This window comes from Chenopodium album, chromosome 2 (assembly GCF_948465745.1).
Source record: "Chenopodium album chromosome 2, dcCheAlbu1.1, whole genome shotgun sequence".
NCBI lineage: Eukaryota > Viridiplantae > Streptophyta > Magnoliopsida > Caryophyllales > Amaranthaceae > Chenopodium > Chenopodium album.
The window spans coordinates 57,724,844-57,739,582 of record NC_137835.1 but is presented as its reverse complement, the minus strand read 5'-3'; the positions used below and the strand labels follow the sequence as shown (position 1 = coordinate 57,739,582).

At 34.9% G+C, this 14,739-nt stretch overlaps 1 protein-coding gene and 2 pseudogenes across 3 annotated transcripts; 2 read left to right on the top strand and 1 right to left on the bottom strand.

Annotated features, from left to right (window-relative positions):
• Positions 1 to 4,084: 4,084 nt before the first annotated feature.
• Positions 4,085 to 8,095, top strand: LOC145598776 (pentatricopeptide repeat-containing protein At4g01570 pseudogene; annotated as a pseudogene). Its single transcript, XR_014103615.1, has 2 exons — positions 4,085 to 4,389; positions 5,146 to 8,095. The product of XR_014103615.1 is annotated as a pentatricopeptide repeat-containing protein At4g01570 pseudogene (transcript).
• On the top strand, positions 7,538 to 11,658 carry LOC145598787 (bifunctional nuclease 1-like; annotated as a pseudogene). Its single transcript, XR_014103617.1, has 7 exons — positions 7,538 to 7,668; positions 8,147 to 8,425; positions 9,032 to 9,207; positions 9,309 to 9,358; positions 9,626 to 9,682; positions 10,798 to 11,050; positions 11,229 to 11,658. The product of XR_014103617.1 is annotated as a bifunctional nuclease 1-like (transcript).
• A 332-nt stretch (positions 11,659 to 11,990) lies between these two features.
• On the bottom strand, positions 11,991 to 13,833 carry LOC145586057 (bifunctional dihydrofolate reductase-thymidylate synthase-like). Its single transcript, XM_081642779.1, has 3 exons — positions 13,722 to 13,833; positions 12,732 to 13,276; positions 11,991 to 12,507 (listed from the first exon to the last, which is right to left on the bottom strand). The coding sequence occupies exons 1-3, from the start codon at positions 13,782 to 13,784 to the stop codon at positions 12,174 to 12,176; spliced, it is 942 nt and encodes a 313-aa protein (XP_081498905.1). The 5' UTR covers positions 13,785 to 13,833; the 3' UTR covers positions 11,991 to 12,173.
• Between the last annotated feature and the right edge of the window lie 906 nt (positions 13,834 to 14,739).

Genomic DNA, 14,739 nt, shown 5'->3' with positions numbered 1-14,739 from the left:
CACCATGCTTAAGTGTATGATCACATTGGGGCTCAAGTGTGGGATGCTTGAAATATTCCCTACACCGTACCTTCCTCCCGTTTGTTGTAAAAATCTGTATAATTACTGTAATATCATCTGTCTTCAAAAATTTTAAATTAAACATTTGTAAAAACTTACAAACAGTTGATACAAGCTTTGGTGTGTGAAAAATGTATTTAAGAAATGTAAGAATCAATAGGTCTTAGCTGCATCCTGGTGCAGCTAGGATAGTTGCGTGCACCATGCCCTATAAAATGAGCATTTAGTAAAAAAAATATGAATACGCAAAAACATTGAGGATTTAGTTATAAAAAATGAACACGTAAAATAAAGAATATTTAAAACTAGTAAAAGAAAATATTTTAAATAAATTATCATTTTAAATATTAAAAATGAATATATTATCATATAATCACTGGCGTACGATCTTAGAAATGAAAATTTAGTAAAACAACACATAAAAAATGAACAAATAAAAAAAATGAACATTTTCAAAAAAATAAAAAATAAAAATAATAATAAAAAAAGAAGAAATTTTGAATTTTAACACCTCAAAAAAAAAACACAAAAAAATGCTCTATTTTAGCACCATCTAAAGTTTAAAATTTTGATGTTACCATAACTTAACGATTGTCGTCCAAAAAGCCGTTAAGTAGGGTCTTTTGTGCCGCATGTCGCCAAATAATTAGTTAATTTTTTTTTTTTTAAATCTGAAAATACAAAAACCCTAAACTAGCCACCCTATCCTCACCACTGGCAGCACACCGCCGCCCACTATCCCACCCTAGCCACTGCAAATTCCGCCCATCCCTTTTCCCTTCCCCAAAACCGATAGCAGCTCCCTAACGGCCGCTAAAAACAAGTAGTCTTTTCAAACCACCCAACACCGACTATCAATAACGACCGCTAATGGTCAAAAAACGATCGGTGTAGTGCCTAAGTGGTTGAAAACGACCCTTAACGGCCATAACTCGGTCATTTTCGACCCTTAGCAATCGTTTATGATGGTCGTTTCTAAGGGGTGTGAAAAACAACCACCGGTTTTTTGTTGCCGTTTTGGTTGGGTTGCCAATTGTAGGGATGGGGAAAGAGTGGGGGTGGAGAATCAGGTGGCTGTTGGGCCCGGGAACGACGATGTTAGGGGGGTAGTGGCGGTGACGTGCTGCCAACGGTAGCGAAGTGGGTGGCTGGGTTAGTTTTAAGGTTTTTGTTTTTTTTTATTAATTTAGACCAATAATATGTTGACACATAGGCATTGTGGGTCCCACTAACGGATTCCATCCATGAATCAGTGAAGTAGTGGTGATAAAAAACCATTTTTTAAAAAAAAATTTTGTGGTGTTAAAATAAAAGTTTCTATTTTTGAAGTGTTAAAAACTATTTTCGTGTTTTTTTTTTTTTTTTGATGTTAAAATTCAAAATTTCCTTACAAAAATATGAACATTTATCATACAAATCATAAAATAATTGGATATTAAAATGAACATTTCATTAAAAAAAATATGAACACATTAAATAAAATGAATACGTAAAAAAATGAACACATCAAATAAAATTATAATATTTAATATTTTAAAAATGAACATGATTTTCATATAGCTGCATAGCTTCAATTTCATTGTATATATAATTATATATAATTAATAACGACAAATAAAGATAACATAATCATTAAAATATGTTCATTTTTATATACTAGATATTCATTTTTAAGTGTATTAAATGTTCATTTTGTACTAAATGTTCAATTTTAAATACTACGTGTTCGATTTTTTTAAAGAAATTATACACAAGTTTGATTGTAATTATTATCTAAATAGTTTAATATAGGAAAAATTGTCAAAAAACACCTTTTACAACACCTTTTTGTGAAAAAACTTATTAAATTTCCTTGTGAAAGCACAGCTAAAGCCACCTTAAAAAAAAAAATTTAAGTAACACCTTAACCTAAATTTTGGTGTTTGATTTGGTTTTCTGACATTGACTTTGCACATGATCTCATAAAATCAGCTTCCTTTATATTTTTCCCCATTTCCTCACCAACACCACCTCACTACCACCCCACCGCCACCACCTCACTGCCACCACCAATTCACTACCACCCTCACCAACACCATCTCACCCAATAAATCTACTCCCATGAAAATTCCACCCCCGTCAATCACCCCCACCACCCAAAAACCCCACCCCACCTCCTCACCCTCTTCTTCCATTGAAGCCCAATATTGCAAACATATAGAAAAAAAAATAATAATAATAATCAAAGATCATATTGGTGGGCATTCTAAACACATTGGCCCCTTGAAATTATTGCTAATTCTATCCTAAACACATTGGTGAGCATAAATCAGTCCCAAAACAGTATCCCTAATTTCCAATTACAAACCCTAATTTATGAATATTTGAATACCTAGCAAAATTAACAAGTAATTTCATTAAATAAATACCTTAATAGCCCCGAAATTAGGTTAATTGCAGCAATTTGAGCTCAAATATGGAGTTTCCTTCTTCATTGGAAAGTAATTGAGGCTTGGTTGGAAAAATAGAGGATAAAGGAAGTTCGATTGGAGGGGAAAAGTGGAACAAAAATTAAGAAAGAGGTTTTTATCAGACCATGTGTGACTCATGTGAGAGTCAATGCTTGAAAATAAAGTCAAACACTGTAAATCAGGTTAAGGTGTTCGTTCGAAAAAAAAAAAAGATTTTAGGTGTGCTTTCAAAAAAAAAAAAAAAATTAAAGTGTTTTTTCACAATTTTCACAACAAATATTATAAAAAGTGTTTTTTTGACAATTTTTCTTTAAATGTAACATTTTAAAACCATAGTCATCATCAAAATAGCTTAATACTCCCTCCATTTTACTTTGTTAGTCTCTTTTGAAATCAATCCCTCCATTTCACTTTGTTAATCTCTTTTGAAATCAATCACTTAAAATAAGAAAAAAAAAAAAAGAAATCTTAGTAATTTGGAATTTGATTGCAACTTTGTAATTTATGTTTTGTCTTTTCTTGTTTTACTTATGGTTATTAGCTATAATTAAATCGCATATACTAAATTTTGATTGGAAAATTTGCCAGCAATCCACTAGCACATACATTAACCAATCAAAATTATTTGACTCTTTAAACACCTTTATTTTTTTTTGAGAAAACTTTAAATACCTAATTAGATTAATTAGGTACTAAATGCAGGACAATTTCACCTAAATACAAAATAAGTTATTTTTTTTAAAAAAAAACATTATATTCCAATTTTGTCCTTGTTTTAACTTAATCCTCTACAAATTTTTTTAAAATGATTAAAATTAATCTTGTATACTCCTCACTATATAATCATCCATATTCCCTACTATTTAATTTACAACCAAATTCTAACGTATTCAGTCTTGTATCCTATTTAATATTGAATACTATACAAATTCAAAGACAATAATAAAGTGCACTATGACGATTTTTTTGAGGTGCGAAAATTATGTGCCGTAATAGATAAATAATCAAACAAAATAAAATTTCCATCTTGTACGGCTAAGATTTTTGAAAGTCTCCAGCACCCCCCTAATACGATTTATGGGGGTCTCTGGTACCCCCCGACTAAGATTTTCGGGGGTCTCCAGTACCCCCATCTATGATTTCCAGGGGTCTCCAATATCCACTTGATAAGATTTTCGGGGGTCTTTAGTACCCATCGGATAAGATTTCCAGGGGTAAACAATACCCCCGAAAAACATAGATGGGGGTACTTATAACGAAAAATTACAACAATTCAACAAAAAAATTAAACAAAAAAACCTTAGACCGGATGGTTTATGAGCAGTGAACGACTTCTTCGTCTCTAAGGCTCAGATTGAAGAATTTTGAGGGAAATAAAGCCTACTGAAATGGCGAGTACCTCCTTTTTTTTTTTTTTTTTTTTTTTTTTTTTTTTGTAAAAGGCTATTTCAGTCTTTTGATTATTTTCATATCATTAATTAATTCCTACATTTAGGTTATTTTGTATTGCATTTATGCCATGTAGTATTTGCGCACAATTTATTCACCTTAAAAAAAATGTTAGGAAATTACTATCTTCCTCAATTAACTCTTTTCTCCTGAACCACACTCTCTCTCCTCCACAACCACCGGCTTCCTCCGCTCTACCACTGCCGCCGTCAAAGATATCATCATTAGCCACCATTAAAGTCCTAAGCTCAACAAATGAAGCCAGCCCCAAACCCTCCATCATCATTCCTCTCATTTCGAACCTACAAATTGATGAATTAAGAGTTCAAGAACTCAAGGGGAAAAAGGGACGTTTTGGCTTCAATGGGGTTATCACGTTCTCCGTTGAATCCTTCTAATACTTGTATCTCCCATTCAAGCAGTTTCTCAGGTAACCTGTTTCTTTTTGTTATCATGATATAATTTCACAATCTAATTTAATTGTCACTGCATTAAGTGTATATTTTAGAGTATAAGTTATTGAATTGTAGCTTGTTTTTATTATTTGAGGTTGATTACTTGATTTGTGATGAACTAATGTATAATTAAACTTATAATTCTTGTTCAATGATTGTGTGATGTGTGTTACTTGCCTACTAACATTAAAAGTTTGGTGTAGGACTTTCTATTTGGTTTCTTCCATGTATGCGACGATATGCATTATGTGAATATGAATTTTGCATTATGTGAATATGAATTAGACAAGTTGCCGTGATTTCCATCCATCACCCTGGTGTAATATTACACCCTCATGCATTCTTCTCCCAGCATACGTGTAGAGGAGATTGTGAGAGGGTGTAGGAAAGACGTTATGCAAACTTACTGTTCAATTCACTTCATTATGTCATCGTCAAAAATCTTCATCCTCCATCCCTTACAAAGGAATAATCACTTTTGGTTTATATATCTGACCCCACTTATGGGATTAAGGCTTTGATTGATTGACTGATGTCAATGTTTTTGGTGATAAGAATGTAAGATTTGGGTACATTTTTCTATCTTAAGCCAACAGCAGATTTTTATGTGGATGGTGGTCATAGTTATATTTTCGTCTTTTGATTTGACTGGTTTCTGTATGACTTAAGCATTTTGCCTCACTCTTCAAGTCTTCATTTTAATAAACTTGAGATCTGGATCATGATTGTAGGTTTCAATTGAAGATTTAGAATGATTTGGGATGCAAACTTCTTTAGATATTGTTTTGTGGAGGAGCTGTCGTTTCTTCTTCTCTTCTACATCTGGCCAATTGAAGAGATCAAAGTCTATCTCTACTCAATCAAAAGAAATTGGGAACCTTCTCGTAGCAGCCCATATCACCAAAACTTTGTCTCGATCTGGAAGGGAAAATCTTGATGTTGATTCCGTATCTCTCTCTGAGAGTCTTATTCAGCATGTTCTTAGAAAGACCTCCCTTGACCCTTCAAAAAAGATTGAGTTTTTCAAGTGGTGTTCTGATAGGTATGGTTATAAACACTCTACAGAAGCTTATTCCCAGATTTTCCGTGTACTTTGTCATTCAAGGAGTCGCCAGCACCTTAATGATCATGTGGTGCGGTATCTATTTAGTGCAATGAAGCATGATGGTGTCCTTGTTGATTCAGCCACCTTTAAGCTTCTGCTTGATGCTTTTATCCATTCTGGTCAGATTGATTCTGCTCTAGCAACTCTTGAACAGATGGAAGCTTTAGGAGCTACCTTTAGTCCCCTAATGTATAATTCTGTTGTCATTGCTCTGGTTCGAAAAAAGCAGCTTGGTTTAGCTTTAACTATGTTTACCAGACTTCTAGAAATGTCCAGCGGCAGTGGAGCTGCTGTTCCCTGTGAGCCTGTTGCCTGCAATGAATTGCTCGTTTCTCTCAGAAGAGCCGAAATGAAAGAAGAGTTTGGGAAAGTATTTTCCTGTTTGAGAGAGAAGAACATTGCATTGGATGCATGGGGTTATAATATATGCATTCACTCATTTGGCTGTTGGGGTGACCTTGAAACTTCACTCCGTCTTTTTAGGGAGATGAAGGAACCAAATGCTGGTACATGTTGTGCTCCAGATTTGTGTACTTATAACAGTCTCATACATGTACTTTGCTTAGTTGGCAAGGTGAAGGATGCATTAATTGTTTGGGAGGAGCTAAAATACTCAGGTCATGAGCCTGATGCTTTCACTTATCGTATATTAATCCAGGGCTGCTCCAAATCATATCAGGTTGAAGTTGCAACTAAGATCTTTAATGAAATGCTATGTAGTGGTTTCCAACCAGATACTGTTGTATACAATTCTCTTCTAGATGCTTTTCTAAAGGCTAGAAAGCTCACAGAAGCCTGCCAACTTTTTGAGAAGATGACGCAAGAAGGGGTTAGAGCAACATGTTGGACATACAACATTTTAATTGATGGGCTGATTAAAAATGACAGGGCAGTTGCTGGTTACACACTTTTCTATGATTTGAAAAAGAAAGGGCAGTTTGTCGATGGAATTACTTATAGCATCATCATTATGCATCTTTGTAGGGAGGGCCAAATCGATGAGGCCTTGCATTTGGTAGAAGAGATGGAAGGCAGGGGATTTGTTGTTGATCTAGTCACTATAACTTCACTCTTAATTGGATTTTATAAGCAAGGTCGATGGAATTCAACAGACCAGTTGATGAGACACATAAGAGATGGAAATTTGTTGCACAATGTTCTCAGGTGGAAAGCTAATATGGAAGCTACATTGAAACATCAGCAGAAAAAAAAAGAGGATTGCACCCCCATTTTCCCAGCTGAAGGCAATTTTAGTGAAATTGTGGACTTGCTCTCAGTTGGTGGTGGAGCAGATAGCGGTGTAGGATCAGGTGATGATGAATATTCAGATTGGGAGTCAGGCACTGCTGATGTGGATGAGTGGTCATCATCTCCTTACATGGATCAATTGGCGAATGAAGTCAAATCCAACGGCCAATTTTTTAAATGGTTCTCTTTGAACAAGGGTCGGCGAGTTCAAGCAAAAGGGATGAACTCATTTGATATTGACATGGTTAATACATACTTGTCCATTTTTTTAGCAAAGGGTCAATTGAGCATAGCCTGCAAACTGTTTGAGGTTTTTACTGATATGGGAATTGATGCTGTGAATTACACATACAATTCCATAATGAGTTCATTTGTGAAGAAGGGTTATTTTGATCAAACGTGGGGAATTCTTCATGAAATGGGTGAGAACCTTTGTCCATCTGATGTAGCAACATATAACATTATAATTCAAAGTTTGGGAAAGATGGGAAGAGCAGATCTAGCTAGCTCCATTCTGGATAAGCTTGTGAGCGAGGGTGGTTATCTTGATATTGTTATGTACAATACTCTCATGAATGTCCTTGGTAAGGCTGGTAGAGTTGATGAAGCGTTGAAGCTTTTTGAGCAGATGAGGAAAAGTGGGATAAACCCTGATATTGTTACTTTTAACACATTAATTGAAATTCATACAAAGGTGGGTAGGCTGAAAGATGCGCACAAACTCCTAAGGATGATGTTAGATGCAGGTTGTTTACCAAATGATGTGACTGATACAATATTGGATAAGCTCGGGAAGGAGATGAAGAAAGCACCAACCAAGGGCAATGATTAGAAAGCACCAAAAAGTCATTGATGTAAATGGGATTTAATCCGATGTCATACCTGAACCTTGAGGTCTTGGGTACTTTCCCTGGGACTTTTACTTTATATTTAACTGGGAAAATTGATTGGATAATATTGAATGTTGCATGAATTATATTGTGGCCCTTGTGGGACAAGAATTCTCTGTTTTGTTGGCTGTTTTCTGTAGCAGATTGTGTATCAGACATTTGGTCCAGAAGGGTATCACTATAAAAAGTGTGAAAACCTAGTTGTTGTAGACTAGTAGTATGCATTAATAAATAGAAGGAACATATATTTCTGGATAGCTTTGAAATAGTACCAAGTGGGAAATCAATTATATGTTTTATGAAGCTGCTATCAAGATTCTGATGTCTTATCATGCTAGTTGCTAGCTTAAGTGAGTAGGAAATGCCTAAATGGTAAAGTGTTAGTGAAATTTCTGATGATAGCTTAACTGATTTGATCATGGATACTTTTCCGTTTCTTTTAAGTTATTATAATCTAGTTCATGTAGTGAAATTGTTTGTTGATCTTAGGACTTGGAAGTAGGACATGGGGTCATTAGCTATTCGTGTGAAGCAGGTCGGTGTTTACCAAGTACCAATTAGTTTTGCTTTGATGAAGAATGCCATGCTCAGAAGTGCGTTTTGGGCTTATAACAGTGTACGCCAACGATCTACTAATGTGAGCTTGCTTACTCTCCCACTTAATTGGTACAGTTCATTGCACTTTTGGTTCATCTTCTAACGGAAGCGGTAACATAACCGAAAAGGAAAATGATGAGGATTATGTCAACTCCAATGTAATTGAAGCTGGTAGGATGTACTCTCATTACCATTTCATGAGACTGAATGTTGGAATAGCTTTGATTATATAAACTTCATCAGCTCATCTTATAATTTGGTATTCTTGCTTGCTAACATGTGTCTGAATTTCCTAGGTCCATAGATACTACACTGTATTTTGCTGTTAATATCCAAAACTCCAAAAGTGTCAAATGATAGTATGAGACTGCATTGTACAACCCCTAGTTCTATGGTTGTTTTCTTACGACCGATTATTAACCAGTCATCTCACTTTCTGTCTCTTTTTGTAACTGTTATCATTGCACTAGATTGTTGGGAATATTGTGGTAGATGTATTATAAACTTTATTTGCTAGGATATTAATGAACTACTTAAGAAAAAACTTGTGTTCTCTTGCCACATCTACTTTTTCAATGGTGTTGATTCAAGATACACCCTAAGTTTAAAATAGATACAAGTCAATTCTGCATGCCTGCTTTGGAGCAAATAAGCTCCAAAAGGCATTCACTGTTGATTCTTTGAAGAATCATGTGTTGCCTGTTTCTAGATTTTGTTTTCTTCACAAATTATTTTGTGCATACTATTAATCAGTATATCTGTATTGCTTTATTGTAGTGGAGGTGAAAAGTGGTTTAGATGGCTTGACACTAAAGATGAGAGATGTCAGCTTCTTAAACTGTGTCTATAACATAACAGCCCTCAAAGTGACCATCTTCCAGATTATGCACCGCACCCAGCCATTGTGCTTAAGATGGAAGATGGAACGGGTCTTTTTCTTCCAATAATCATTTGTATGTACATAGACCTCTTTGCTAGCAGATCTTTGCGTTTTTTGAATTTTGCTAAACCAATTTGATAATTGTCAAAACTTCAAAATTATGTGTTCTTGCAGTGGAGAGGCCTATTGTGTTGCTCATGGCTGCTATGCGTAATATACATATTGTAAGGGCCTGTTCTCTTACGTTGAAATTCAATTCAATTCAGTTCAGCTCAGCTCTTAATTTTCTTCTCTTATAAAATATTCATTTCAGTTCAGTTCAGTTCAGCTCAATTCAGTTCAGTTCAGTTCAGTTCAGCTGAGTTCAGTCAATGAGAACAGGCCCTAAGTGTATATTTTTCAATGCAATGCAATTTTACTGTGAACTTAATCAGCTATAATTTTCATAGTTATATAAATTTAATCATTAATTTTTCTGATGAAATGTGCAGGTGAGGCCAACAATGTATCAGAATATGAAGGAAATGATTGAGAAGATGGGATATACAGTAAGTGGATTTAAAAAAAATTCCCCTCCCCATCGGTTATTTGGTGGAAAGTGTAATTTGTCTTTTGAACCCCACCAAGCATATTTCTTAGATGCATCTTTGCAGGCCAAACTTGTCCTTGTATATAAGAGAATCTATAAAGCATATATTGCTCAGTTATATCTCACAAAGGCATGTATATAGTAGTTATGTTTACATTTATAGATTGTTTAAGTTTTTCTTGTGAAGAACAATAGAAAGTCAATGATAAAGGTTGATAATGAATTAAAATGTATCAGTTTTGACCTTCGACCTTCAGGTACATATATTTTCTTCAAATAATTACTCTTCTGGGGCCTTTTCGGATGCTATCTTTCCGTTTAGCCTTTTATAAAAAAATAAAAAATAAAAAAAACCACTTTAATTTACCTTTTTTGTTCTGAGCGCTATTATACTGCGTCCTTTTGTTAATTTTTGCTAGATTCAGTGCTAGTTGCCTGATATCCTTGTATTTCAGTTCAGATTTTGGATCTGTATGCTTTTAGCTTACTGAAGTCAGTGCTATGCCTGTCTGTTATGCTATGCTGCATTGTATCGATATCTCAACTTGTCTTCAGATGATTGTACCTTGTGTAAAATAGTTTCTGTTAAGCAACTTACACACAATACTGTTTGCATTGTTTCACGCAAGGAAATAAGTCTGATGCACCTAGATCTGTTAATTATTTGATTATTATTCTAAATTTTTCCTCATATGCTATAATAGTTACTCAAAGTTAATGCATATGCTTTCCCCACGGTCCAACTGTTGGTTTGACCATTTGATAGAAAGACCTAAGAGATATGGAGTAAATCATTCTTCAGTAATCAGTATCGAGTTCTTACTATATTTTACCATTAGAAAGTTGACTTACCCGCTCTTAGACATCTTCTGCTACAACATGCTTTCTGTTGAAAATGAAGAAATTTATGTTAACAGAAGCCCGTCAACTAATGTATCATAGACTTTTCATTACATAGATCTCTTCTTATGTACAAGCAATTCCAAATAACACATACATATCACAAAGTCTATCAAATCTTATAAATTAAATAGTTTTTAAGCTTTACTCTGAAGCTTATCTGTATCTTTACAGCAGCACAGGTGCCTATACAAGTCAGCAGGAACTTGGCTCAAAGTGATGGTATGAAGATTGTTGAATCTCCAAGGGCCTTACATAAGTATTCATGTCATTCACAGAAGGCTTAGTGACATTAAAGAGAATGTAAATACATTTCAAACAAAGCCAAAGCAGATGCCTTCTGAGAAAGAGGAGTTGCTAAATGCTGCAATATATTGAGTGGATGCACTAGATGCCACTAGATGCCAGGTTGAGTGCAACCAGAAAGGTAGCTCTCTTAATTATAAATTTGTTACTATTACTAATCATATAATGAACTGTTTTTCTGATGTAAAAAAAATGAATAGAGAAATCAAAAGGGCAGCTCTTCATGTGTCCTGCTGCAGGAAAATTAAACAAGTCTGTGAGGTGTTTTATTGTTCTTTATATCATTGTTTGATGGGCAGGCATTACATGAAGCTTTGATGAGGCAGGAAGACTTGCTTTCATACTTTGATACACAAGAATCTGCTAGATTCCGGGATTATGAAAAACCTTGTTCCTTCAGCTATTGATGTGAATGTGGAGTTTTCATAGATGCTTGTTGCTTACGTTTATCATTCAATCTGCAGGAGAGAAGGTTCAGCTGGTGAAGAATGGGTCGCTGCTTACGAGAAACTTGCCATATTCTTTGAGTCTCTTTCTCAGCAGTGTGAATTGCTGTAGAGTTCTGATTAACAGAGAATTTTCCTATATTTCTGAACAGTAATGATGTGATGGATGTTATAGTTTTCTGTTGAGGTTAATATTCATAGAAATGAGAGAAAAGTTAGTATGGTCTACTATTAACATATCATGTGATTGCCTTTCTGAATCAAACAAATTTCATAGGTGTAATCGATATCTACTGATATTTCTTACAGTCTCCTGAAGATCTGATTATATGAGAAGAACTATCCCAACCAAAAGCTATTTCCAATTTTAATCAAACACAATAATGCGGAGGTAACTGTCAGTCCATTTAAACTTGAATCATTCACCATCACCACAATAAAATGCTAGCCATGTCCAGACGGATTACCAACTGCTACAAAATTCCTGCAAATATGTATTCTATAAAATTGATCAATGCATTTTTTTTTTTTTGGCAAGTAGACTAAAGATATATTACCACCAAAAAAAAAATGTACAGTGCAGTTCCCCCCCCCCCCCCCCCCCCCCTTCCCTAAAGACCTTGATAATATGACAGCAGTAAAGCGGCATTACAGTAAAATTCACCCTAACATAGAATGGACTCATCATCCAGAATTCCAGATGTTTGAGAAGTATCAGTCGCTTCAATACACACTGAGGGATGCAATGCAGCATCAAGCAGTGCCTAGAGAGAATGAGATAGTGATATATGTGCTCACTCACATTAGAATATTACTGACAATATTCTCTTGAATCCTTTTGAGATAATCAAGCTCAGCATGATTCTTGTGAAAATTCAATGCCTTGTTTACAGCCCTTCCACTGTCAACATCACAAGAACTATCTTGTGAACTGGAGGATACTTCAGCAGCATGGCTCTTGCGGACATAAGTCACAAAAGAAAACCGAATACTATTTTCCACCATCTGCCTGGATGAGAACAATGGACTGAACAATGATGAATCAATTTGGGGAATGAATGTATCACATTCGATGTTTGCCTCTATATCAGTCAGATGAATCGCCTCACAACCAGGATCATTCAATGCTTCTCTGTAACAAAATAACAGAAAATGACCATCAGCAACCATTAAAACAATAAAATTGAAATTACGATTCAAACTCATTTCACATTGTTCTGATTTCCATTTTTAAAATTTAATCGTAGTATCAAAACTTCCAAAGCAAATTATGTATGCCTAAATCTCTAAAAACACTAAACAACAAAACTTCAATAGTACCAAAAAAAACTTATTACACAGCTACAATCAACTTACTTCAGAATTTCACCACCTCCTATAACAAACACCTTCTCAGTAGACATATAATGAGGTGGTTCGGCCAGTAACTTCAATGCTGAGGACAAGCCATTGCATATAACTAAATCTTCAAAACTTTCAGCTCCCAACTTCCCTACACGAGTCAGCACAACATTGAGGCGGCCAGGTAAAGGCCGATACTTTTGAGGAATGCTTTCCCAAGTCGTCCTCCCCATGATCACTGCATTTCTTTTACCATCACCCATTGTAGTTGTTGTGAGCTCCTTAAAGAATCTGAGATCAGATGGCAAATTCCACGGCAATTTTCCATCCTTCCCAATTCCCATTTCTCGAGTTGCAGCAACCACAACATGATAAGGCCTTTCAAGACTGCAATTTACTTCAGTCTTCCCATTGCAAAGATCCACAGAAGCTTTGCTTTCACAAGCCCTTAGTGAACAAGACAATTCCGGCCATGTACTCACATTTCGAAATGTCGATAATTTTGGCATTGAAATTGAAATATTGTTGGCATAGCTACTTCCATGAGAGATCAACCAGATCTGAATAGTAAAAATTTGTGACACATACAAGTCAGCGAAATTACAGATTTTAGCGTTTAATTTGAATCTTGATCAACCATTTCATAATTATTTGATACACATGATCATGATCAAGGAGGAGAGAAAGATCCCTTAACTCCCTCATTTTTTTCGCCTCGAAAACAATTACAAGTACCTCTCATTTCCTCTATTACAGTCCATTTTAACACTGGTATACCATATAACAAAGGGTAATCTTGTTAAAAAATACTTCTACATGGTGTGAGGCGATTAAACCGTCGTATCATAGATTCCAAATAGGACCAACATAAAAGAACGGAGCAAGAAACTCTCATTCTATCAACATAGACAAAATTTCATAGTCAGAAAAAATAGGCACAAAGCAAATGTAAGATTGTGAAGCAAGTTTATAAATTAAATTTGAGTATAAAGGAGAAAATAATACCTGGGAATAATGCAAAATCCGACAGAACAGATGGGATTTTTGAGCAAATTGCCCTGTCAACATCTGCTCGCATACAAGATGGAATTTAAAGTTTTTTTTTTTTTTTTTTTTTTTTTTTTTTTTTTTTTCTTTTCCTTCGAGGTAATTGCTTTTAGGTTTTTATCGATTTATCTAGAAAATGAGTGCAATTCATCTAGTGAATGACTTTTTTTTTGGGAAATTATCAATGGTACACCTGATGTATGGCCCTTTATCAGTGGTACACCAACTTACCTTTTGTTTATCAGTGGTATACCTAAGGTTTACTAGACTCATCTACAGTAAGCCCGACGTTAATTAAACGTTAATTATAGGTTTAATCTAGGTTAAACTGATGAAAATGAAATGACTAATATGCCCCCCATACCCCACAAAACATTAAATTGCTCCTCCAAACTTCAACTACCAAATTAATAGTACCCTAAAACGTTCAGAAGATCATTCATCTTCCTCGTTCTGAATCTCTTCTCTCCCCTGTTCTGCTGCTCTGAGCTAATTGCTTGACGCGAATTTGGAAGCAAAATTCCTGGAAATCCTGCTCTGCATTGTTGATCAGTAAGGTAAGTGCACATCTAAGCCTTAAAATTTTTGAATTTCGCTTACAATTGGATGAGTTTTGTGAGTATATGAGTTTGTGGTGTAAAGGGTTGAAATATGGTTTCCATGTACAATTGTGTTCGAATTTTGGTTTAAATTATGCACATTATGCCTTTTTTTTTTTGAGGGAATTATGCACATTATGCCTGTGATTATCATTTGTTGCTTAATTGTTGTATATGTTGCACAAATAATTCGAATTGTGAGTATATGTGTTTGTGGTGTAAATGGTTGAATTATGGTTTCCATGTATAATTCTATGCGAATTTTGGTTTAAATTATGCACAATATGCTTGTGATTATCATTTGTTGGTTAATTGTTGTATATGTTGAACAAATAATTCGAATTGGGTGTGTATGAGTTTGTATATGTATGTTTGTG

Coding starts and splice junctions, on each gene's coding strand:
- LOC145586057 (XM_081642779.1), bottom strand. CDS start 13,784: ATGTTGACAGGGCAATTTGCTCAAAAATCCCATCTGTTCTGTCGGATT. Junction 13,277..13,721: donor GGATTTTGCATTATTCCCAG/GTATTATTTTCT, acceptor TTTACTATTCAG/ATCTGGTTGATCTCTCATGG. Junction 12,508..12,731: donor GGAGGTGGTGAAATTCTGAA/GTAAGTTGATTG, acceptor ATTTTGTTACAG/AGAAGCATTGAATGATCCTG.